Source organism: Equus quagga, chromosome 13, assembly GCF_021613505.1.
Source record: "Equus quagga isolate Etosha38 chromosome 13, UCLA_HA_Equagga_1.0, whole genome shotgun sequence".
Classification (NCBI taxonomy): domain Eukaryota; kingdom Metazoa; phylum Chordata; class Mammalia; order Perissodactyla; family Equidae; genus Equus; species Equus quagga.
Window position 1 is genome coordinate 83967275 of NC_060279.1, and position 21630 is coordinate 83988904.

General features: G+C 57.2%; 4 protein-coding genes across 10 annotated transcripts; all 4 read right to left on the reverse strand.

Annotated features, from left to right (window-relative positions):
* Positions 1-480: 480 nt before the first annotated feature.
* On the reverse strand, positions 481-4737 carry CCDC106 (coiled-coil domain containing 106). Of its 4 annotated transcripts, none has more exons than XM_046681556.1 (6): positions 4613-4737; positions 3906-3981; positions 3655-3762; positions 3385-3561; positions 2040-2252; positions 481-1382 (listed from the first exon to the last, which is right to left on the reverse strand). In XM_046681556.1, the coding sequence occupies exons 2-6, from the start codon at positions 3934-3936 to the stop codon at positions 1066-1068; spliced, it is 846 nt and encodes a 281-aa protein (XP_046537512.1). In that variant the 5' UTR covers positions 3937-3981; positions 4613-4737; the 3' UTR covers positions 481-1065. The 4 variants fall into 4 exon arrangements, with proteins under 4 accessions (XP_046537512.1, XP_046537515.1, XP_046537513.1 ...); XM_046681559.1 differs by having other exon boundaries at positions 4609-4721; XM_046681557.1 differs by having other exon boundaries at positions 3906-4087; positions 4613-4693.
* A 1986-nt stretch (positions 4738-6723) lies between these two features.
* Positions 6724-8749, reverse strand: ZNF581 (zinc finger protein 581). Of its 2 annotated transcripts, none has more exons than XM_046681562.1 (2): positions 8553-8749; positions 6724-7788 (listed from the first exon to the last, which is right to left on the reverse strand). In XM_046681562.1, exon 2 carries the CDS (start codon positions 7767-7769, stop codon positions 7173-7175), a length of 597 nt encoding a protein of 198 aa, XP_046537518.1. In that variant the 5' UTR covers positions 7770-7788; positions 8553-8749; the 3' UTR covers positions 6724-7172. The 2 variants fall into 2 exon arrangements, with proteins under 2 accessions (XP_046537518.1, XP_046537519.1); XM_046681563.1 differs by lacking the exon at positions 8553-8749 and adding an exon at positions 8369-8506.
* A 116-nt stretch (positions 8750-8865) lies between these two features.
* Positions 8866-11228, reverse strand: ZNF580 (zinc finger protein 580). Of its 3 annotated transcripts, none has more exons than XM_046681566.1 (2): positions 10924-11228; positions 8866-9814 (listed from the first exon to the last, which is right to left on the reverse strand). In XM_046681566.1, exon 2 carries the CDS (start codon positions 9800-9802, stop codon positions 9284-9286), a length of 519 nt encoding a protein of 172 aa, XP_046537522.1. In that variant the 5' UTR covers positions 9803-9814; positions 10924-11228; the 3' UTR covers positions 8866-9283. The 3 variants fall into 3 exon arrangements, with proteins under 3 accessions (XP_046537522.1, XP_046537520.1, XP_046537521.1); XM_046681564.1 differs by lacking the exon at positions 10924-11228 and adding an exon at positions 10529-10871; XM_046681565.1 differs by lacking the exon at positions 10924-11228 and adding an exon at positions 10134-10522.
* On the reverse strand, positions 11223-15397 carry LOC124249950 (uncharacterized). The gene is made up of 2 exons (XM_046681561.1): positions 15160-15397; positions 11223-12107 (listed from the first exon to the last, which is right to left on the reverse strand). Exons 1-2 carry the CDS (start codon positions 15186-15188, stop codon positions 11345-11347), a joined length of 792 nt encoding a protein of 263 aa, XP_046537517.1. The 5' UTR covers positions 15189-15397; the 3' UTR covers positions 11223-11344.
* Between the last annotated feature and the right edge of the window lie 6233 nt (positions 15398-21630).

Here is a 21630-nt window from a genome sequence, read left to right on the forward strand (position 1 = left end):
TCCAGGGAAGGTACTGCGTTCCCGACGGTTAAGCAAGGCTGCCCTCTTGGTCGCCGTAGCAACCGCGTAAGCGCGCCCGCTCCCCTCTAGCCGCGCAGGCGCAGCAGGCGACGTAGGAGGCACTTCCGGGAGACTGATAATCTCGCATTACCGCCTCCTGGCGGGCGGGTGAAAACCTCCGCCCGGAGATGTGCTGCTTTCCCTCCCAGGTGGCCGCCTCCTTTAGAGGTCATTGAGTCCCTCCGCTCGAGAGTTCAGATAGCCCACCGGGTAGAGTTCACGCCTCTTCCAGAGCTCTGCCCCTGCGAGTTCCCCGGGGCATAGCTGCTTCTCCCGCTCCCACCCCTGCTTCCTGGGGGCTAATTACACCCTGTCTACCAACCTACCCGTTTCCCGCCTGACCGCGCGCTCCCTGCAACCCCCGAGACCCCCGTCTCCGCGGCAACGGCCACCCCCTCCCAGGAAGAGGCGGGGGCCTAGTTTATTCCAAATTTTATCGTCTCTTTTTAATTTAAATTCTCTGAATAACTCTCTCTCTCACGTGGACGCGGGGCGGTCCGGAGCGCGGGTGGGGAGCTCCAGGCTGGGCGGGCCGGCCTCTGCTCGGGCCTGGGGCGGAGGCGGGGTGTGTACGGAGCCCCCGCCCCGCATAGTCCCGCAGTTTCCCCAGGAGGACGGGCCCAGTAAGGGCAGGACGGTGCAGCTCAAGTGGGAGGGGAGCCCGTGTTTAGGAAGGGACAGAAACCGGCCCCTGGGCAGTGGCTCCCGGGAGCCTAGCTAAGTGAGACACCCCCACCCCCCACCCCAGCCCCAACCCAGGGAATGCGGAGGAAGGTGAGGATGCTCGGGATGTGGGAGGCAAGGAGGGCACGTGTATATACAAGGGACGTGGGGTGCAGTGGAGGTGCAGGAGGAGGAAGAGAGGCACACGCCGCCCACCCGCGAGACGGTCGCGAGGGGCACAACACTCATGCACACGCTCGCCCGTGCGCCGGAGGGAGCGGAGTGGAGGGCCGGAGGGAGCGGAGTGGGGGGCCGGCGGGCGTGTCCCGGCCAGGTCGGGGATCACCGCTTGAAGCGGTAGGTGATGGGAAGCAGCAGCTTGCTCTTCTTGAGGGCCTGCACCTTCTTGAGGGTCTCGTCGTCCAGGGCTAGGAAGCAGCGGCGCGAGTACTCGAGCAGACGCTCCTTGGAGGGATCGAACTCGCCCACCTCCGCCAGCTTTTCTGGGGCCACGATAAGCAGCTCGGCGATGGGTGTGGTCAGCGCCACTGTGTTGCGGTCCACGCGGTGGTGCTCAAAGGCCCGAGACATGCTCTTCAGCTTCTGGAAGGTGCCCAGGATCTTCTTATAACGGCAGAGGACACCATCTGCGTCCTTCACTGCAGGCCCAAGGGTGGGGCATAGAGAGACAGACATGGGGGGACAGAGAGACATAGGAGGATAGATAGAGACACGCAGAGAGATGCAGACAGACATGGGGCGGCAGATGTGGAGGAAACAGGACATGAATGGGAGGGCAGATGTGGAGGATGAGACAGAGGTGAAGTGAGGGGCCCCCACATAGGACAGGGATGGAGACAGGGAAGATAAGCGCAAGGAAGACAGACGGGAAGAGCAGAGAAGAGCCCGGAGAACAAAATGGAAAACAGGAGGAAAGCAGGAGAAATTGTCGAAGGAGGTGGGAGAAATGTAGACAAAAGTGGACCAGTGGAAATTGGAGCAGGCAGGGCCCAGAGAGGAGGAGGGAACATGGAGGAGAGGGTGGGTTAAGGGGCGAGCTCCCAGCCCACCTGAGCCATCACGCCTCCCCTCCTAACAGGAACCTGAGGGTCAGGAAGCTCAAGCAGACCCCTGGTGAGGGTGGACCAGAATGTAAAGACTAGGAGAGGCCCGCACATGGAGACTGGGACAGAGTCTGATCTGTTTACAGATGGCGAGACTGAGGCTTGGGGAGGAGTAGGTAGGGCCTCTGCAGAGGCCACACAGCAAGCCCGGGCCCAGACCCTTGGAGCCCCCACCTCCTGTGCCTCGCTCACCCCGCTGCCTCTCCCGGGCCTTGGGCTTCCCGAAGCGCCTCCGGCCAGCACCTCCCTTCTGCTTCTGCCTCTTCCTCTCCACGTTACTGCCTTCTTCAGATGCTCCGCTGAGCGAGGAGGCGGCTGACTCAGGGTCCGAGGCCTCACCCCCGGCCCCACCCCGGCTGTCCCCCTCAACCCGCCGGGGCCCAGGCTTCACTCGGCAGTGGTCCTCTGGAGAGAGGTGGGGAGAGACACACGTACACATATAAACTGAGGGAACAGGAGGGAGGAGGCGGCAAGAGGTCTGTCTGCAAGGTGGGGATGGACATCATGTCACACAGGTCCTCAGGAAGGGGGGCCCCTAAGGAAACAGATGAGCACGAAGTACAGTATAGATACTGAGGTCCCTGCCGAGATGGCTGAATACGGCACACTCAGCTGGGATTCAGGGGTGGAGGTTGAGATGGGGATGGGTTGAGGACACTCAGCTGACTCCTAAACTTAGTGGCAAGAGCTCTGCGGGAGGGACTGAGTGGACCAAGACAGAACCAGGGACCTTGAGAGAGCCTGTGATTATGTGGGGTTCCCACAGTGGAGGGGAGGTTTTCTGGGCACCCAGTAGGACCTCCAGAAGAGTAGACTCTAGAAACCTGGGAGGCAGTGGAGGTTGAGGCAGACATTCATACCCTGAGAGAAATCTCAGGCTCTGGGTCTAGGGGACTGAGAAGGGCAGGTGCCAGCCTTCAGCCAGACAGAGGGAGCAGCTATGGCTCTGGCCAGGACTCTATAAGGTGGGTTGGGGGAGGTCTGGTGTTGGGGCTCCCACTGAGAAAGTCCAGAGGCCCCTGGGCCTGACCATCCTGGGTAGGTTCCCATCAGGTCCCAGCAACCCAAGCTAGGGGTGGTTCCAGAGCAGAGGGGTCCGCAATAACAGAGAGAGTGAAAAAAATGCAGGTCCCTTGCCCAGGCTTTCACCTGAATTCACAGAGAGGGATGCAGGATTTCGAGGGAGCCAGCCAGGGGCTGAAGACCAGGAAGGGGAGACTAGAGGTTGCACTGTCCAGAACACCAGCAAAAGATTTGGCAAAGGAAAGCCCTGATAGTCCGGGGAAGGGGATGCCTAGTGTTTAAAGTACACCGACTCGTGGGGCACAGGGTCCTCAGCAGAAGCAGGAATCGAGCAGGAAGGAAGCTGGGCTTGAGGTCCTGCAGACGGCCATAGGGTAAAGATGCCATGTCCCCACTGAGCCAACGAAGGATGACTGTGTGGGTGAGAAAGTTCCCATGTCCCCAAGAAGGGTGGGAGCTGGGTGCCAGGACCCAGGAGTGAGAGGGGAGGGGACTGCTCATCCAGAGCCCTCACCTGCATCCATGCGGGCAGAGGAGATGAACTTGTCCAGCTGACACCGCAAGAAGTCCCTCTCCTCCTCCAGGTCCTCGATGCGCTTCTGCAGCCACGAGTTCCTCTCCAGGGCCATGTGCAGCTGGGCCCTGACGCCGTTCATCAGGGCCACTGGTGGGGATGCGGCCTCCGGGGGCTCTAGGGACAGCGGGGACCCTGGTCACACCCCAAGCCTCGAGGGTCCTGCACCCCAGCTGACTTGAATCCCTCCGTGCCCGCACCCCAGCTCACCCTCGAAGTTTCCCCGAGAAGGACTCAGACTGTAAAAGATCTGTGGGTCTAGGTGGGGTGTCTCGTCGAAGGGGATGGAGATCTCGAAGGCCTCATTGTCCTTCTTCACTGGAGAGGAGAGGCCAGGGGTCACCGCAGGGAAGTCCCCGGCCCCTTAGACCAGCCCGCAACCCCAGCCCTGGAGAGGAAAGGGCAGGGATGGGGGGAGCAGCTGTGGGACCAAGGGTGGGCCAGGGTCCCAGCTTCCTCACGTGTCCTCCTCCGGCCGTTTCGGTCATTCATGGTGCAACCTCCAGCGGACCCGGGCAGATGAGCGCCTCAGGGGCACTGGACAAAAACAGCAGCCACAGATGGACTCCTTGGGGACATCCCCGGGGAGATAGTACCCCACTCAGGAGGAGGGGAGAGATGCTGAGGACCGGGACTCCTGGGCCTGATGGAGGGGGGGACCCAGACTCCTCAGGACTGAGGGAGGACAGCTGCGGTTCTGAACTCTTAGACTCTTAAGGAATGAGGGGGTTAGGTTCCCCGTGGGGTCGACAGAGCAGGGACATCGTGGCCTGAATGGGACGGGTCCTGATCACGGGTCACCTCGGGGCCAAAAGGAACGAGAGGGGTAGAGACTGCCCCAACTTCCACGCCTAGGGTGGGGGTCCAGGCCACGCGCGGTTCCTTCCCCACCCACAGGCGCCCCTCCCCCGCACTCGCGTGGGCCAGGAGCACCCACCCCTCCCCCGTGGTGGGGGAACTGGGCGCGTGCGCAGTGCAGGGAGGGGCGGTCACGCGTGGGGATGCGCCCTCCGCCCCCGCCCTTTGTCCCACGAGTGGGAGGGGGAGTGATGGTGGCAAGGGGTCCCAGCGGGCTATGCATCAGGCCGAGAGCGCAAACGCGTCCCACTCCCTCCACCCCCGCCCGCGGGTGCCTGCGGTCCGAGGGGCCGGGGCGGTGCTCACCCACCCGCGCGCGGAATCCGGCCCGGGGACCGACGGCGGCAGCGGCGCCCATTCCCGGCGCCGGGGAGCGTCTGCAAAGTGTCGCGGGGAGCGGAGGGAAGCGCCCACCCACCCGCGGGTGGGCGGGGCGGCAGGGGCGGCGAGCCACGGGGCGGAGCGGCGGGGCGGCAGGGCCGGCCAGGACGCCAGCGCTCGCCGGTCCGCCAGTGGGCGCGCCTCTTCAGGAGTCCCCGGCCCCAGGTGAGGCCTGCCGTTTGCGGCGGAGGTCGGGGCCGCACTTGCGCCATGGCCCCTTGCAGCGCTCCCCCCGCCCTCCGCAAAGCCCGGGCAGGGAACGTCACGAAATTCCCAATTCCTGGAGAGCAGCGGCTCCGGGGTACCCCCCCCACCCCCCGGTGGTTGGCGACGCTCCGAGTAGAGCCCCAGAGAGGCGGGGGAATGCAAGAGACAGGCAGGAAAGTTGAAGCACGGAAAGAATCCCGTTAAACGATACCCTGGGAACTGGCCGGTGTGGAGCCAGCATCCCGCTCCATCTCCCACACGGCAGCAGACAAGACCCCAGGATTTCCAGCATCATGGGAAGTGAGAGTTAGCCTTCCCTGAAAATAGGGGCCTAGAACCGCCCCCAGCACCCCCGTGTTAGTGAATAAGACTTGGCTTTGGAACAGTTGGACCTAGATCCAGTCCTGGCCACTCCTTCTCCTCCCCAGCCTCAGTTTACTTACCTGTAAAGTGGGGAGATGATAATCGCTTTTATGTTCGTTGTGAGGATGCAACGATATAACACTCCCGAGCGAAACGCTCAGCCCAGCCGCTGGCCAGTCAGGGGGCAAAATCCGGGCACTGGTAGTGTTTTATGAGGTCAGAGAGTGGGAGGCTTTTCCTCTATGGGGAGTGGAGACGACTGATTTGTTCTTCCGCCCAAAAGGTCGGAAGAAGAAATGAGGCCCAGCACAGTGCCTGGCACAGAACTGACGCGCAAGGAAAAGGCATTGAGAAGGCAGATGTTTGCTCAGCTTCGGGCTCTGCTCCACCTGTCTCGCCGCCTCCAGTTCACCAGTAGCACCTGCGCTCTGGAGTTGTTCCCTGCCCTTGTGAGAGCACGGCTTTAACCCTGCAGAAGGGAAAGCTAAGTGGCTGCCCCACTTAGAAAGCTGTGGCCACGCTCCTCTCCTACCTGCTCACATTACAAATAAATCGCAGCCTGGGTCAAAACGTCCAGGGGGAGGCGCCTGGCCTAGATCGGTGTTTTCGAACTCCAAGTTCATGAGCAGAGAATTCAGTAGAGTGGTAGGATGGAACTGGCAGTTTAAAACAAAATCATATCAGTGACCTGCACATGGCAGAGGTAACTTTAAACTTTTGTTTCACATATACTTTGCCTTATCTGTATACTGGGTTGCCACATAAAATGTTTCTTACAATGGATCATCATTTAAAAAAAAGTTTAAGAGGAGCCAGCCCAGCGGCTGAGTGGTTAAGTTCGCGCACTCTGCTTTCGCGGCCCAGGGTTTCACCTGTTCGGATCCTGGGTGTAGACATGGCACGGCTCATCAAGCCTCGCTGAGGCGGGGTCCCACATGCCACAACCAGAGGCACTCACAACTAGAACATACAACTATGTCCTGGGGAGCTTTGGGGAAAAGGAAAAAAAACAAGGGGGGGAGTTTAAGGGGCCAGCCTGATGGTGTAGCAGTTAAGTTCACACGTTCAGCTTCGGGGCAGGGTTCACCAGTTCAGATCCGGGTGCAGACCTACGCACTGCTTATCAAGCCATGCTATGGCAGGCATCCCACATATAAAGTAGAGGGAGATGGGCACAGATCTTAGGTCAGGGCCAGTCTTCCTCAGCAAAAAGAAAAGGATTGGTGGCAGATGTTAGCTCAGGGCTAATCTTCCAAAAAAAAAAAAAAGTCATAGAAAAAAACGTTTAAGAACACTCTGCCTAGACAACACAGGTCCTGGGGAACCAAGCTACAACTAACCCCAGTGCAGAAAGCCAACCTTCCCAATACCCAGCCAGGCAAGGCAGGGCAAGTCAGCCAGGCACTTGCTGAGTCTCCCTGCTAGGCAGGGGCAGGCCAAGCTGCTGTCCTCAAAAACAAACCTCTCACGCTCAAAGTGGAAAACGCATTTATTGGGTGTCCAGTCTCAGGCCCTGGCTGGGGGGCATGAGGCAGGTCTGGGGCCCGTTCCCCCACCATCAGCGGGGAGGCCTCAGGAAGATGGTGCCGATTCCTGAAGGCCCCAACCACGACTTTGAGGCGGGGGATTTCCACACAGCACTCTCCCCAGCCCCTCCAGTCAGGCCTCAGCCGCAGAATCGCGGAGGTCTCGAGGCCACTGTCAATGTGAGGGCTTATTCCCATCTTATCTCCAAAACACGCAGCACCCGAAGATGACTCAGGGGCTCCTCCTTCAGGAGGCTGGGCCTCCACTCGACATGGCCTGGGTTTGTGTCCAGGGCCCGAAACCCAGCCTCCAGCGCTGGCTGGGGGTCTCAGGGAGACAGGAGTCCAGGCTCCCCCCACAATCCCACGGTGCATGGGGTACTGCAGCCCGGCTCACGGATGCTTCCATCGAGTGTGCTTCTGCAGCGTGTTCTGCTCCATAAACCGGCGCGGGCAGTGCGGGCACTGAAACGGGCGCTCCCCGGAGTGGACCCGGCTGTGCTGGGCCAGCTCGCCCGCCTCGCGGAAGCGGCGCGGGCAGAGCTGGCAGCCGTGGGGCCGCCCGCCACCGGCCCGGTGAATGGAGTGGTGCCGCGCCAGGTGGCTGGCCCGTTTGAACGCCTTCCCGCAGGTGTCACACTCGAAGGGTTTCACCTCCGAGTGGGTGATGCTGTGTCGCTGAAGGTAAGACATGTACTCAAAGACCCGGGAGCACACGGGGCAGCTGTAGCACTTTTTCTGAGCCGAAGCCCCGTTGGCCCCTGGCTCCCGGTGAGCCTCGTCTTCGTCCACCAGCACGGTGTAGGGAACGCCTTGGGTGTCAATGAGCAGGTAGTGGTTGGGCCTCGGAGGGGACGAAGTCTGGGGAGAGCCTGTGGAGGAGGAGGGTCCGGGTTCTGGGGACCGGCCCGTCCGAGGGGGAGGGGCCTCCATGGCCTCGGCGGAGAGAAGCGCCAGGGGGTGGGGGCAGGGGGACGGCAGCACCAGCATCCGGAGGGGTGGCTGAGGCCTGGTGGATGGGAGAGAGGACGAGGTTACCCAGAGAAGGGAAGCTCAGCCCCACGGCTCCATCCTTTCCCTCTATGTAGGCTGCCCGGAATTTGTGCATGCCCCGCCCGCCACCTGTTCTCCAGTCCTTCCTCCCTGGACTCTGGGACCCTCTGTAAGGTTCCTAGGGTCTCCCTCCGTGAAACCCCTGTCCTCGCCTCTGTTCCACCACCCCTGTAGGCACAGGATCTCTCTACCCCTCTAGGCACGGGCAGGACCTCCTCTCTGTTCTCCCTCTGTGCTCTCCTGAGGTCACTGGGTGCCCCTCTACCTGGCCACCCCATAGGGCGTCTCTAGGCCCCGCCCAGTAGACCTCCAGGTCCCTGTCTCCCTTCTCTACGCCCTGACCCGGGTCTGGGTGTCGGCCCATCCTACATACACCACCCAGAAGCCTCTTCTACGCCCTCGATATAGGCGCAGGCCTTCTCAAGCGGGCTGCCACGTTGGGACCCCCAGGCCCTCCCCTGCCCCCAGCCACCTCCCCGAACTCCTCGGGGCCCCTCCCCGCCCGGCTGCCTCCGGCTTCTCTAGTCCACGCCCACCCGCCCCCCAGCGCTCCCTGGGTCTCGGCGCTCTCCGAGAGGCCACCCCCGGCGCCTGCGCCTTTCCCTGCGACTTCTCGCCGGAGCCCCGCGCGGCGCCCCCGTCGGCCCGCAGGTACCCGCTCCGGCCCCGCCCCTCTCCGCGGCCCGCGCCCTACTCCCGCCTGCCTCCCGGCCCCCGTACCCGGTGCAGCAGCCTCTCGGGTCCGGGCGACTCCGGAACAGCCCCAGGCTACCCCCGAGGTTGCAGGTGCCGACGGGACGGGGCCGTCTGGGTGTCCCCCAGGAGCTGGCGGCGCCGGTAGGGGAGAGAGGACCGGGGGACAGAGAGGAGGGTCCCGGGCAGAGTGGTGGAGGCGGGGCGCCTGGGCCCTCGGGAAACGGCGCCGGCCAGAAACAGGCTCCGAGAAGAAGGTTCCCAGGCGCTTATGGTCCGGTCTCCACCCCCCCAGCCCCGCTGCTGTCCCAAGCCCCGCACACAAATAACAGCCCTAAAATGGAGTGTGGAATGTTTATTGAGTAAAGAGTGAGGGTAGTGGATGGAAGGGGGCAGATACAGAAATGAACCAGACCGTGCCAATGCTCTTGTCAAATCTACCGCGCAGACAACCGTTCACCACTGCCGAGCAGAAAACCAAGGCTCAGAAAGGTTATGTCACTTGCAAAGGCTCACACAGCACAGCTGGACCGGGAACCCAGTTCCGACTGGCTCCCAGGCCCAGGGAAGGGCAACGACTCGGTCTACATCACACAGCTAGGGAGAGAGGGAAGGAAAGAAGGAAGGAATGTCTCTCCCTTTGGATAGATGGGGAAACTGAGACCCAGGGTAAGACAGTACCCTCAGCAGAGGCAGGGAGGTGTGTGGGAGTGGCGTGGCGGCCCGCACAGGGCGGCGCAGCTCGGCGGGTCGGGGACTCAGTGGAGGCGCACGTGCTGCGCCAGCTCCGCGGCGTCCTGGAAGCGGCGGGGGCAGAGCGGGCAGGTGTGCGGCGGGCCGGCGCGCGCGCGGTGCGTGGCGCGGTGCCGCGACAGGTGGCTGGAGCGCTTGAAGGCCTTGCCGCAGGCGCCGCACGTGAAGGGCTTGAGGTCCGAGTGCGACACGCGGTGGCTCTGCAGCCGCAGAGGGCTGGCAAAGACACGGGCGCACTCCGGGCAGCTGTAGCCCTTGCGAGGGCTGGGGTCTCCCGGGGGTGCCTCGCGCTGCGGCGGGCCCCGGGGCTCCTCCTCCAGCTGCACCGTGTATGTGTAGGGCACCCCGTTGGCGTCGATGAGCAGGTGGCGGCCCAGCCGCGGGGGCCGGGGCCCCGCCGCTGAGGAAGGAGTAGAGGAAGGGCCTTCCGTCTTGGGGAAAGGGGGAGTCTTGGGGGGCGGTGGGTCCATGGCCTCCGGAGAGGAAGACCGAGGGTGGGGTGGCCGCGGCGGCAGCAGCAGCATCTGGAGCGGCAGCTGGGAGCGGCGGAGGGAAGAGAAGTTAAAATCGCCCCTTCCTGGGGAAAGTGGCCCCGTTCTCACTGCTTGTTACCTGCTCTGTACCACTGACCTACGTCCCCTACAAAAAGGAACTGGGTCCAGGGCAGATCGCTGTGGCTCCACCCGGATGCTTCGGGGCTGCCTCCAACTGACCTCAGCTTATCCCAGCCCTAACCTGCCGTTCCTGCTGGGTCCCCCTCTCAGCCGCCAGGTCAGACCGGAGGACGTCACCCCGCCACTCCCTACCCCAGCCCCCAACAGCCAATCAATCTCCAAGTTTATTTCTCTTCTTTACATCTTCACGGCCTCTCGTTTCACACCCGGGCCCTTTGGGTCGCTTCCTCTCAGCCCCGGCTCAGGTGGCATCCTCTCCCCGCAGGACCACCGCAGCAGCCTCCGTCTCTGGCCCCCACGCCCTCCTAGCTCTCCATCCCCACTAGGCGCCCTGAGGGCCTCCCCATCGCTAGTTACATCCGTGGCCTCTCTTCGTTTCCTCTCTAGGTACATCCCCAGAGCCCCACTAACCCAATTCCCCACTTTCGCTCGGGGCTCCTCCATCCAGTTCCTACGCTCAGCACCCTCGGGTCTCGACATCCTGGCCCCACTACCTAACCCATCGTCTCGGTTTCACGTCTACATGTCTAAGGCTCCTCCACTGCCTGCCTTCTGGGTACCCCGCGGCCCCCAAACCTTGCTCCTGCTACTGTCCCCCGAGGGTCCCTGCGTATAAGCGGCTGACGTCTTTACTTTTTCTGTCTGTAGCCCTCAGGGGCCTCCTCGCACTCCCGGTTACATACGCCAGGGCCTCTGGAGCCCTTCTCCCTCCTTTCTTTCTGTGTGCATCTGGCATCTTTCTCTCTCCATCCCTCCCCCGCCATTCCCAGCACGGCCTCTCTGTCCCGCTTCCTCCTGTAACCCCAGGGCCCCCCCGCCCCGCCCCCCACTTCTGTAAGGCGCGCGGGCATCTCGGTCTCCCCGCCGGTCCGGGCGCCCCCCGGCTCCTTCCCCGCCCGCCCCTCCCCCAGCCCTGCCCGGCCTCGCGCCGTCCTGGAGGCAGGCTCCTCCCTCCATCCCGGCCCCCGTACCCGGTGCAGCGGCCTCTCGGGTCCGGAGGAGCGGGCCGAGGTCCCGGGCGGCCCGGGCTTCCCCTCGCGAGCGCCGGCGGCGGCGGGACCGAGACTGGCGGGAGCTCCGGGCCGGCGGCGCCGGGGACGCGGGCGCGGGGGGCGCGGGCGCGGGGGCGCGAGGGGCGGCGGCGTCCCTGGGAAAAGACGCCGGCCGGAAACGCGGGCGCCGCAGCAAGAGTTCCGCCGACCCCCCCCCCCCCCCCGAGCCGGCCGACCCCACCGCCCGCCTTTACGAGCGCCCCGCGGGGAGGGGTTGGGGGGCGAGAGCGTGGGAACCACTGAGGCAGGCCGTCGCTGTCGCCTGCTCTCCTCGCACCCCCGACAGGACAGATCGGTCGCTGTGACGGGTCGATTGATAATAAACTGAGGCTAGGCGAGGCTAAGTCTTTGCCCGAAGTCGCACAGGGAAAGGGCGCAGCCGAGTTGGTCCTGTTCCCACCGGGCCGTCCCGCTGGCATCCCCCTGCCCGGCAAGGCAGAGAGCTGGGGAGGGACCGTTCTGTAGGCGGGGCAAAGGGAGAAACCGAAGTCCAGTGACCAGCCATTGGCTCTGATGTGGTACAGCCATGATCTCCTGCCCAGCAAATGGGCAAACTGAGGCTGAGAGAAGGCCAGACGTTGCCAGATACGGAGATGGAGAAGGGTGGCATTTCCCACCGCGCAGATGGGGAAGTCGAGGCCCAAGGAGCAGCCGCGGCCCTGTCTTGATGACACCCGGAACAGAGCGCGGAGAGACGAACGCTCCCGCGGCGCAGAGGGGGAAACCGAGGCCCGGCGGCAGCGCCCCAGTGCAGGGCGTGGACCCAGAGAGGCAGGGAAGCGCAGGCCGGGTCTGCAAGCTGGCGCGGGCAGAGCGGGCAGGCGTGCGGGAGCCGTGCGCCCGAGTGCGCCAGGTGGCGCGAGCCCTTGAAGGCGCGGCCGCAGGCGACGCACCCGAAGGGCTGGAGTATTGAGAGCCACCCGCTGTGGCGCTGCCGCTGCCCGCGGAGCCGCACTCGGGGCGCCCAGAGCACGTCCTCTGGCCGCGCTGGGAACTTGCAGGCACGCCGCGCGTGGCCGTGAGCAGGCGGTGCGCGCTGCAGACCGCCGGCGGCCGGCCTCTGGGCAGGGCGGGAGGGACTGCTGCGTCTCTGGGAGGGTGGCCTGGGAGAGCAGAGGGGAGAGGAGAGGCGTTACGGTCGTGCCCAGCCCCAGGATCCCGGGCTGGCCAGAGCTGCGTTCTAGAAAGCTGTCGAACTTTCTGCAATGAGGGAGATGTTCTATGATCTGCTCGCTGTCCAGAGAGACAGCCACTAGCCACGTGGGGCTCTTGCGCACTTGAAATGTGGCTAGTGCGGCCGAGGACCTGAATTGTGTGTGTATGCGAGACGAAGATTGGCCCTGAGCTAACATCTGTGCCAATCTTCCTCTATTTTATGTCGGAGGCCACCACCGCGTCGCTTGAGATGGGTGGTATGTCCTCACCTGGGATCTGAATCTGCAAACCCTCGTCGCCTAAGCAGAGCGCACAAAGTTAACCACTACGCCACCAGCCGGCCCCTGAAGACCTGAATTTTAAATGTTATTTAATTTCTCTTAATTTAAGTCTAAATAGCCACACGTAGCTAGTAGCTACCCACCACACGGGACAGCTCCTAAAGCACCCTGACCCAGCTGCAAACTGGAGGTTCACCGGCTGGAAAGGGCTCACAATTATATTAGGTTTGGACCACAAGATATTTTTTAATGTTTTACTGGGCAATATTTTAAAAGCCAAAAAATGTACACACACAAATTCCTCAGCACACTTGGGCAAAAAAATCTCTAGATGTGGCAACAATAAGCTCGAACTGAGAAAACATTCTCCAGAAAGCCTTCAAGAAACCCCAAGTGACCAGACAATTGTGGTATTATGCTAAAATTAAAGATCCTCTAGAATTGTGCCATCAAACAGCAGCCACTGGCCATTTGTGGCTCTTGAGCAATTGACATGTGTCCGGTCTGAATTGAGATGTGTCGTAAATGCAAGACACCCGATTCCGAAGACTTAGAACGACAAGAGAAGAGTGTAAACTATCTCATGAATGATTTTTATATTGATATTTTGAAATGATAATACTTTGGGTATACTAGGTTAAGTAAAGTGTGTTATTAAAATTAATTTCACCAGTTACTTTTCACTTTTTTTAGTGTGGCTCAGGTTCTAATGCCTCTGGACAGTGTTGTCCCAGAGTTCTTCCTCTCATAATTGCATGGTCGGGGGTGAGGGGCACACATTAGGGAGCAGAGACTGGGGAACTGAGAGGGTATGCCTAGTTTAAAGAGGCAACTACCCATTCTGTCTACACCATGGTTTCTCAACTTTGGCACTACTGACACTGGGGGGCCAGATCATTCTTTGTTGTGGGGAGCCATCCTGTGCATCATAGGATGTTGGCCAGCATCACTGGCCTCTACCCTCCGGATGCCAGTAGCCCCCTCCCTCATCCTTTCTCCCCATTGTGACAACAGACATTGCCAGATGTCCCCCAGGGGGCAACACTGATCCTGGTCGACACAGCCAGCTACCCAATATAAGTCTCCTGCCCAGATCCATTTCTTGAGTTTCAGACCCAAATAGTAACTGGCTGCATCCATGACAGCCACACCCACGCCACCCCATGTGCATCCCTAGAAATAATGACCACAATGACCAACATTTATTGAGCACTTACTATGGTGCCAGCCATTGCTAAATGCACCTCGTCCTCAGAGCAGACCTATGAGTCAGAGGCCATGAGGACCCCTATTTTATAGATGAGGAGACCGAAGCTGGGAGAGATCATGTGACTCACCGGGGGTTGCACATCCACAGGTGGGAGAGCCAGGACAGCACCTGTTTCTGCCTGACCCCTGTGCTCGCAACCACGGTCTGCAAGCACCTCACACTTCAGCCCACTGCCACCACCCCAGTGCAAAACACGGTTTGCCCCTGGCTTACAGTGACAGCCTCCCACCACCCCCTGCCTCCTCCAGTAACTTCTCTCTATGCCAATATTGCAGCAACATATTTTGTAAACGCACAGAATCCTGTCATTCCCTGTCATCCTTAAAACCCTCCTCGCTGCACTTAGAATAAAACCCAGAAGCCCTTCAGCCTGTGTGGACTGGTCCCAGCTACCGGCCCTCCCTGGCCCCCATCACCACAGGGCTGCCCTGCCAAACTCTCCCATCTCCAGGGCCTTTGTGCTTGCTGTCCCCTCTCTGGAATGTTCCTTTCAACCCCTCACAAGGGCGGATGCTTTCTGGCCATTCAGGTCTCAGCTCAAATACTTCTTCCTCACTGAAGCTTTGCGGATTGCGTGAGAGGTGGAGTAGGTGGCACCCTGCTGTGCCGCCTCAGTCTGTTTCTTTCTTTCGCATCCCATTTGGCAGTCCATGATGGTCTTGCTCATTTAGTGATTTGCACTTTTACTGCCTTTCTTGCTCTCCACGAAGGCAGGGAGCTCTGTCCTGATCAACACTCTATCCTCAGAATCTAGCAAAGGTCTTGGGAGAGGGTAGGGACTCAATTCAATATTGGTTTAATGAATGAAGGAATTCAATCATCCTGTCCAAAAATGAAGCATTATCTCCTCCTCTCCCCAAAAAAGACCCAGCTTCTCTCCTGGGACATGATGATGATGAAGCCCCACACCCGCATAAGTGCAGGACCTCGAATGTCCTCATTTCCTCCCCCCTCCTCACTCCTCAAAGCTTGACAGGCACCGAGTTCTGTCCCTCCGTCATCCTGAAACCTTCTCAGAGCCATATGCTCTCCTCCGTTCCCCAAGCCCCAGCTGTGGCCCCTTCCTCTGCACCCGGGCCCCTGGACCAGCCTGCTCCGGTAGCCTGGCCTCCAGCTCCCCTCACACACTGGCCCGGCAGAGACTCTCCTCACAGCTGTGTCACGTGCAACCTCTGCACCATTCAAACCCTTGTCATGGCCCCATCACCCTCAGGACTCAAGTCCCCAGGTTCCTTTGCCTGGGATTTGAGGCCGTCGTGAGGTGGCCCCTTCACCTCACCTCCCACTCCTGTGCTCCAACCACACACGGCATCTCGCAGCCCCCTGACCAGACCCTGACCTGGGGCGGCTCTGGGTGCAGAGGCTCACGTTTTCCTCCACCTGGAGCCCTTCCCCCGGCCTCTGCTGGCGGCCTCCTCCTCGGCCTTCTGGAACCCTGTGCGTCCTCACCTCCCAAGCTGCCTGGGTGTCTCCGACATGCCACCTCACCAGGCCACCAGCTCCAGGAGGATCCTTCTAACACCTGCCCCGTGTAGGATCCTCGCACGGCTCCGCCTGCGGTTAAAACCCGAGCCGGGCGCTCCAGGCCTCTCGCCGTCCGCCCCAGCCGCCGTCCCACGCTCCCACCTGCACTGACCCGCCCGCCGCGGGGACCCGTCCCGGCGTCTCCGTCCGCACTTACGGTGTGGGACACTGCGCCCCTGCTCGTGCCGCCCGGGACCCCGCCCCAGCCTCCGCCGCTAGCAGACAAACGTCTCGGCCCTCAGCGATCTCTCTCTCTCCAGCTTCATCTACGACCAACTACTGCGTCCCCCAAACTTCGGTTTATACGCCCTGTTCGTATCCAGGGCCGCGCTGAATCCTCTCAGCAATCTAGCGAGGCGGGCACTCCCCGCCGTCCCTCCAAGGCCCACGGAGGCCTCCCGGTTTCCGCCCCTTCTGTGCTCCGCGGGTCCTCCCCAATCGTCCCCCCAGAGGCTCAGCCGGCTCCGGCCTTTCCCGCGCCCCCCGGACGCCCGACCGAGCATCGCCCCAAACGCTCCAGGGGCCCTCCTTCTCAGCGCTCCGTCCTCGCGCTCCAGGACCCTACGCCCAGCAGGGCCCCTTCTGCCCGAGCGGAATGAGGAGCGGCCGCCCAGGAGGCTGTTCCCGGACGCGGGAGGCGGTGGGACTTAACCACCTGGGCGCCCCGAAGGGACCACCCGGCTCCAACCAGCAAGGGGGGGAGGCGGTGTTCGCGTGAAAGCCTTCCGGCTGGAAACACACACCCTCGAAGGAAAGGTTCCCACAGCCTTGTGTCCCTCCGACCTGAATCCCAGTCATTCATTCAACAAATATTTAAGTGTCTCCTGTATGCTAATTTCCGGGGACAAAAGCGTGAGCGAACCAGACCCAAGCAGTCCCTGCCTTCATCCGTCTTAGAGGCGACAAATCTTGTCTTCATTGGACACTTGCTGCAACAAGGAACTCTCCCAGGCCTCGTGGGGGCGACAAAGACCAAAATATTGAAACGTCTCACCCACCTCGGCCCCTGGGAGAAGCAAGAGACCGAAATTCAAAGTCTGGCAGGGATGCATGTAGGGTCACTAAAGAGCCTTATGTAGGCCGAAACTAGAATTTCCAAGATTATTCGGCCAAATAATCTTTAGTGTCTCAAATTCAGCCCCAGTGTTTCGCAGACAGGGAAACTGAGGCCCAGAGAGGTTCAGTGAAATGTTGATGGTCCCACAGCAAGTGTATGGCAGACCCAGAATTACAACCCAAAGTTGGGGAAGTCTTCACACTTTCTCATCCCAAGATCTTCGTTCTAGGGACATTGTTCTGTGGCCCCAGAGGGCTGCAAGGGGCCTGGAAGAAAATTTAGGTGGAGAATGATAGACAGCTTCCTTAAGGAAAGAGTTGCCTGAGTGTGAAACAGAGGCCTCAGAAGCGGTCGATCTTCCAGCCCTCAAGCGAGCTGTCTAGGGCTGATCAACCGCGTGCCGGCTGTGGGTGCCCGCAAGGAGAGACAAGGAGAAACCAGAAGGTGGGGACTCTGAGTTCCCAACCACGTGGAGCCCCGTGAATTCATGAAGAGCCGCCTTATTGCCTCGGTGCCCAGTGTCTCGAAGGATTAGGCGTTCCATCAGGACTTCGTGGCAAACATCAGATTTTGATGAGGCAGCTTAGAAATGATTGGATCCAGATTCTGGTCTCAAAACAATCAGACCTCAAACCTCTCCAGGCGAATCTGAGAAGCACTGTGACATCAGTTTCCCCATCTGTCATGTAGAGGCCACCATGCTTCCCCTCCCCATTTTATTTCTATATATTGACATGAAAGTTACATAAATTAAAGTACAGAATTCCTAGGCTACAAATGAATTTTTACATTTGTACATAGCCATATAACCAGCATTCCAGAAGGATCCTTCATATTTCCCATTCATCATTAACCCCCACCAAAAGTAACCACTATTCTGATTTCCATTCCCAAAGGTTACCTTGGCTTGTTTTTAAACCTCATGTAAACATCATTGTATTGTGGGTACTCTTTTGAGTCTGACTTCTTTCGCTCAACATTATGTCTATGAGCTCACACATGCTATTGTATATCAGTAGTTTTTCTCCCATTGTTGTGCAGATTCTATTGTATCACTATTCTACCATTTCCTTCTCTTTTTTTAACTGTTGATGGACACTTGTTTGGAGGTTTGATGTATTAGATTAAAACTACTAGGAATATTCTTGCACATGCCCTTGGGTGGACATAAGCACTCATTTCTCCTGGATATATACCTGGGAATGGAAGTGCTGGGTCCTAGAGTAGACATCTGCTTAGCTTTAGCAGGTATTAACAATTGTCTAAGTGTCTGTACCAGTTTACATTCCTGTCAGCAGTGTGTGTGTGTTCCAGTTGCTCCACACCCTCCTCAACACTTCATATTGAAAGTCCTTTTATTTTTGGCCATTCTAGTGGGACGGTGGTGTCTCATTGCATGCCTCCCTCATGCCTAATGATGTGGAACCCTTTCCTGTGTTTATTGACCACTTTAATATCTTCTTTTGTGAAATATCTATTGAAATATTTCCCCCATTTATAAGTTAAAGATCTTTCATTCTCAATAGCCAGGTAGGAGGCTGGGAGGGCTGGGGAAAATGAGGTCTGGGAAAGCTAAACAACTTGCTCATGTTACACAGCTGTCCTAGTCCATTTGGGCAGCTATAACAGAACACCACGGACTGGGTAGCTTACAAACAACATACATTTATTTCTCACAGTTCTGGAGGCTGGAGAGTACAAGATCAAGGAGCTGGCGGATTCAGTGTCTGCTGAGGGCCTGCTTCCTGGTTCATACATGGCCATCTTTTCACTATAACCTCATACAGCAGAAGGAGTGAGGGAGCTCTGTGGGGTCTCTTTTATAAGGGCACTAATCCCATTCGTGAGGGCTCCACCTACATGAAGTAATTACTTCCCAAAGTCCCCACCTGTTAATATTATCACATTGGGGACTAGGTTTCAACATATGAAATTTGAGGGGACACAAACATTCAATCTGTGGAAACAGTAAAGAGGGGAAAGATACACAATCTCCATCTTAGCACCTGAGTTTCTGATAGTGAATAGAGTCAGAAACTGCCCCACCTAAGGGTTCTGCCTAATGCACTTACCAAGAACCTGGGAAGCAGACATGATAGAAAGGGCGAGAAAAGGAAGCTGGGTGGATGAGGTGGGTGCTTCCAGAGGTCATATGTTGAGGGCCTGGAATCCAAGTGGGGGTCCAAGCTGCAGAACGTGAAGGAAAAAGCTGTTTGGCGAACCCAAAGACAATAGAATTTGATGAGGATGTGGGAAAATTGGAACCTTCATACACTGCTGGTGGGAAGGCAAAATGGTGCATTTTCTCAAAAAGTTCAACATAAAGTTAAAAGTTACCATATCACCTAGCCATTCCACTGCTACATATGTATCCAACAAAACTGAAAACATGTGTTCACACAAAAACTTAGGCATGAATGCTCAGAGCAGCATTATTCATAATAGCCAAAAAGTGGAAATGACCCAAATGGCCATCAATATTTAATACATGGATAAATCATATGTGGTATATGCATTCCATGGAATACTATTCAGCCAGGACTGAAAAAGCCTGCAGAACTACTCGTCTTTCAGAGTGACTAAGCATAACGTACGCAGCCAGGGCAGCATAAAGTGACTAAGCATAATGTGCACAGCATAATGTGCACAGCATAATGTGCTGGCTGGACACATCAACAGGTACCAGACTGAGGAACTTGGACCTTGTGCTGCAGGTGTCTTGGGAGAGTTTTGAGCTAGGCAGGACACTATTATGTGAGGGCTTTAGAAGGATTCCTCTGAAACTAGTGCCTGAAGGCAGCAAAGGAGAAAAGCAGGGGTGTGCATCTCTCAGCCTGGGAGCTGGAAGTGGGCAGGAGTTAGAGGTTGCATTCTAGAGGAAATCAGTCCTGAAAAAATGGCCAGCTTCCACAGCAAAGGTTACTCTGAGCAGCTGGAACAGCAGAAGACCCAGCACCCGGAGTCCCAAACTGCGAGGACTTTAACGAGGGTATGACATGTTGTGTTTGGCTGGAGCACAAAATGGTCCAAAATGAGGCCGGAGAGCTTGGTGGGCACTGAATCAGGCAGGGCTTCGAATGGCAGCCCCGGAGTTGAGATTTTTGTCTTGAGTCAAGACAGAGGCGGGGAAGGGTTTTAAGCTGGATGAGATCAGATCTGAGTTTTAGAAAGATCTGTCTGCGCATGTTAGCTGGATAGAGAGTGGAAGCTGAGAGACTAGGGAGGCTGGTGCTGCAATCCAGATGAGGAAGAGTGAGATCTGAGCCAGGGAAGGGGTGGTGGAGATTCAGGGACCTCCAGAGCGATTACATGGCAACCCTAAAGTCCTTTTTTTTTTTTTTTTTTTTTAATGCCTGATTGCCTGAGTTTAAGGCCATAAAGAATTTCAGAGCTACAGAAAGGAGTTCAACATGCGAAATAATAATAGCATTAGCTCCCACGTATTACATACTGTCCGTGCAAAGCCATGAGGATGCTTGGTACTTTCATACATGGTTTTATTTAATTACCCTGAGAGGTAACAGATAATCATTCCTGTTTTACAAGAGAGAAAACTGAGGCGCAGAGAGAAAGTTCATTGCTCAAGGGCAGGCTGATAGCGACAGACTCAGAAGCGGACGCCCAAAAGACCCATCCCTCAACACAAGAGTCTTTTCTGTTGTCATCAGTGCAGCCTTCGGAGGCCAATCCCCCTCCCCACACCTCCTTTCGTTTCCAGCCCCCGATGGCTTTTCTAGCCTCAGCCAGCCCCTCTATGGTTTTCCCTCCTACCCATCTACTCACAGGCTTCCTCTCGTTCTCCTCCCACCTTGGCCTCTCTATTCGCCGCCAACCTCTCGATGGTTCCCCCGCTCCCTCATTCCCTTAAGTCGGCTCCTTCTCTAAACTCCTCGATATTGGCTATCTGTCTCCCGCGCCGTCGGGTCCGTTCTCTGGGCTGCCTCTCCGGTCCTGCCGACCGGAAACGGCAGCCAGTGGGAGAGTGCTTTTAAGGACAGCCTGGGAAGAGAGGAACCGTGACTTGTAGTGGGAGACCCTGGGGACAAGGTGCGCTTTTCAGGCCCTTGGCGAAAATGCTCCGGCTGGAAACTCCAGGCCCCGAGAGAAAGAATCCGCTTTGCGCTTGGGCCTCCCTCTAATCAGTGGGATCCCAAGAAGATCACTATCTACAGAGGAATTTCCTGTCCCTTGTTTCATTTTTGTTCTGGCAGCTAGACAAAGAATTAAAATTAAGTGTAGCTGCAGAGGTGGATATACCGTGAGGTTAATAAAGCTTAAGCATCCGAGGCTCCTCGTTTGCCCTGGGAAACAGTGTCAATAATTCCGAGGAGTTAAGATTAGTCACTGCTCGAAAAAACTTGCAATGCCCAGTAGCCTTAAATTCATGGATGAAAGAATCTGGAATAGGATTCTCCTAAACTTGACAACAATACTAATATTGGAACAAGTGTGGATCTGAGATTAAAGTTTCTTAAGCTATAAATAAAGTGTTTTGATCAAACATGTTAAAGGAAACGTCAGATTATCTTTCTATTCCCTCTATAGAAAGTGATATCATAAAATTGTTGTCATATAAAGATCCAATCAAAGAATATGGGAGAAAGTATTAGAGAGCTGGGGCAGTAAATTAATAAAAATACTGTGTGTACTTTTAAATTTGAGGATTGTATATGGTAATCGTCACCTTTTAAATTTTGTTATTGGTTGGAATTTATTTCATGTTAAATGTCTACTTGTATACCTTATTTTGTGTTTTAAATTTTGTGTTCTTTTCCTTAGTTGTATAAGATTCACACCCCCACAAAACCTGGATCTGTTCCTACCTCACTCATTGAGCTGTGGATAAACATTCGTTACTACTGTTAATATTATTGTCATTTACAGAATGACAGGAAGGTTTGAGGATGATCTCTGTGAGGATCCACATTGCACTTCAGACGCCATAGTTACCGGCTGCTTGTTCATTCACACGCTTATATAGTGATTCATTAATTTGATGAATGTTTGTTGAGTGCCAGTAACATCCCAGACACTAGTGGGGGTGCTGGAGATGCTGCAGGAAATGATCTAGACAGGGTCTCTACCTTCAGGGAACTTACAGTGTGATAAGAGTTATCCATGGAACTGATTTTAGGTTTTCAAAAATCAGACTTTTAAAACTATCTAAGGCACCCCCAAACACACACCTTTTATTATGAAAATGTTCAACCACAGAGAAAAGTTGAAAGAATTGTAAAGCGAACGTCCATATACCTACCATACAGATTTATAAATTTTAAATATCATTTACAGTTTGATCCTAAAAGAACATATTCAGCCAATTCTTCTTCTTTTTTTCT

What these genes read in the sequence shown, in the direction of transcription:
- CCDC106 (XM_046681556.1), bottom strand. Translation starts at nt 3,936, where the DNA reads ATGAATGACCGAAACGGCCGGAGGAGGACAC. An exon ending in CTCTGCCCGCATGGATGCAG is followed by an intron (nt 2,253 to 3,384) that starts GTGAGGGCTCTG and finishes ACCTCTCTCCAG; the next exon opens with AGGACCACTGCCGAGTGAAG. An exon ending in GGCCCGGGAGAGGCAGCGGG is followed by an intron (nt 1,383 to 2,039) that starts GTGAGCGAGGCA and finishes TTGGGCCTGCAG; the next exon opens with TGAAGGACGCAGATGGTGTC.
- ZNF581 (XM_046681562.1), bottom strand. Translation starts at nt 7,769, where the DNA reads ATGCTGGTGCTGCCGTCCCCCTGCCCCCACCCCCTGGCGCTTCTCTCC.
- ZNF580 (XM_046681566.1), bottom strand. Translation starts at nt 9,802, where the DNA reads ATGCTGCTGCTGCCGCCGCGGCCACCCCACCCTCGGTCTTCCTCTCCG.
- LOC124249950 (XM_046681561.1), bottom strand. Translation starts at nt 15,188, where the DNA reads ATGTCGGAGACACCCAGGCAGCTTGGGAG. An exon ending in ACACCCAGGCAGCTTGGGAG is followed by an intron (nt 12,108 to 15,159) that starts GTGAGGACGCAC and finishes CTGCTCTCCCAG; the next exon opens with GCCACCCTCCCAGAGACGCA.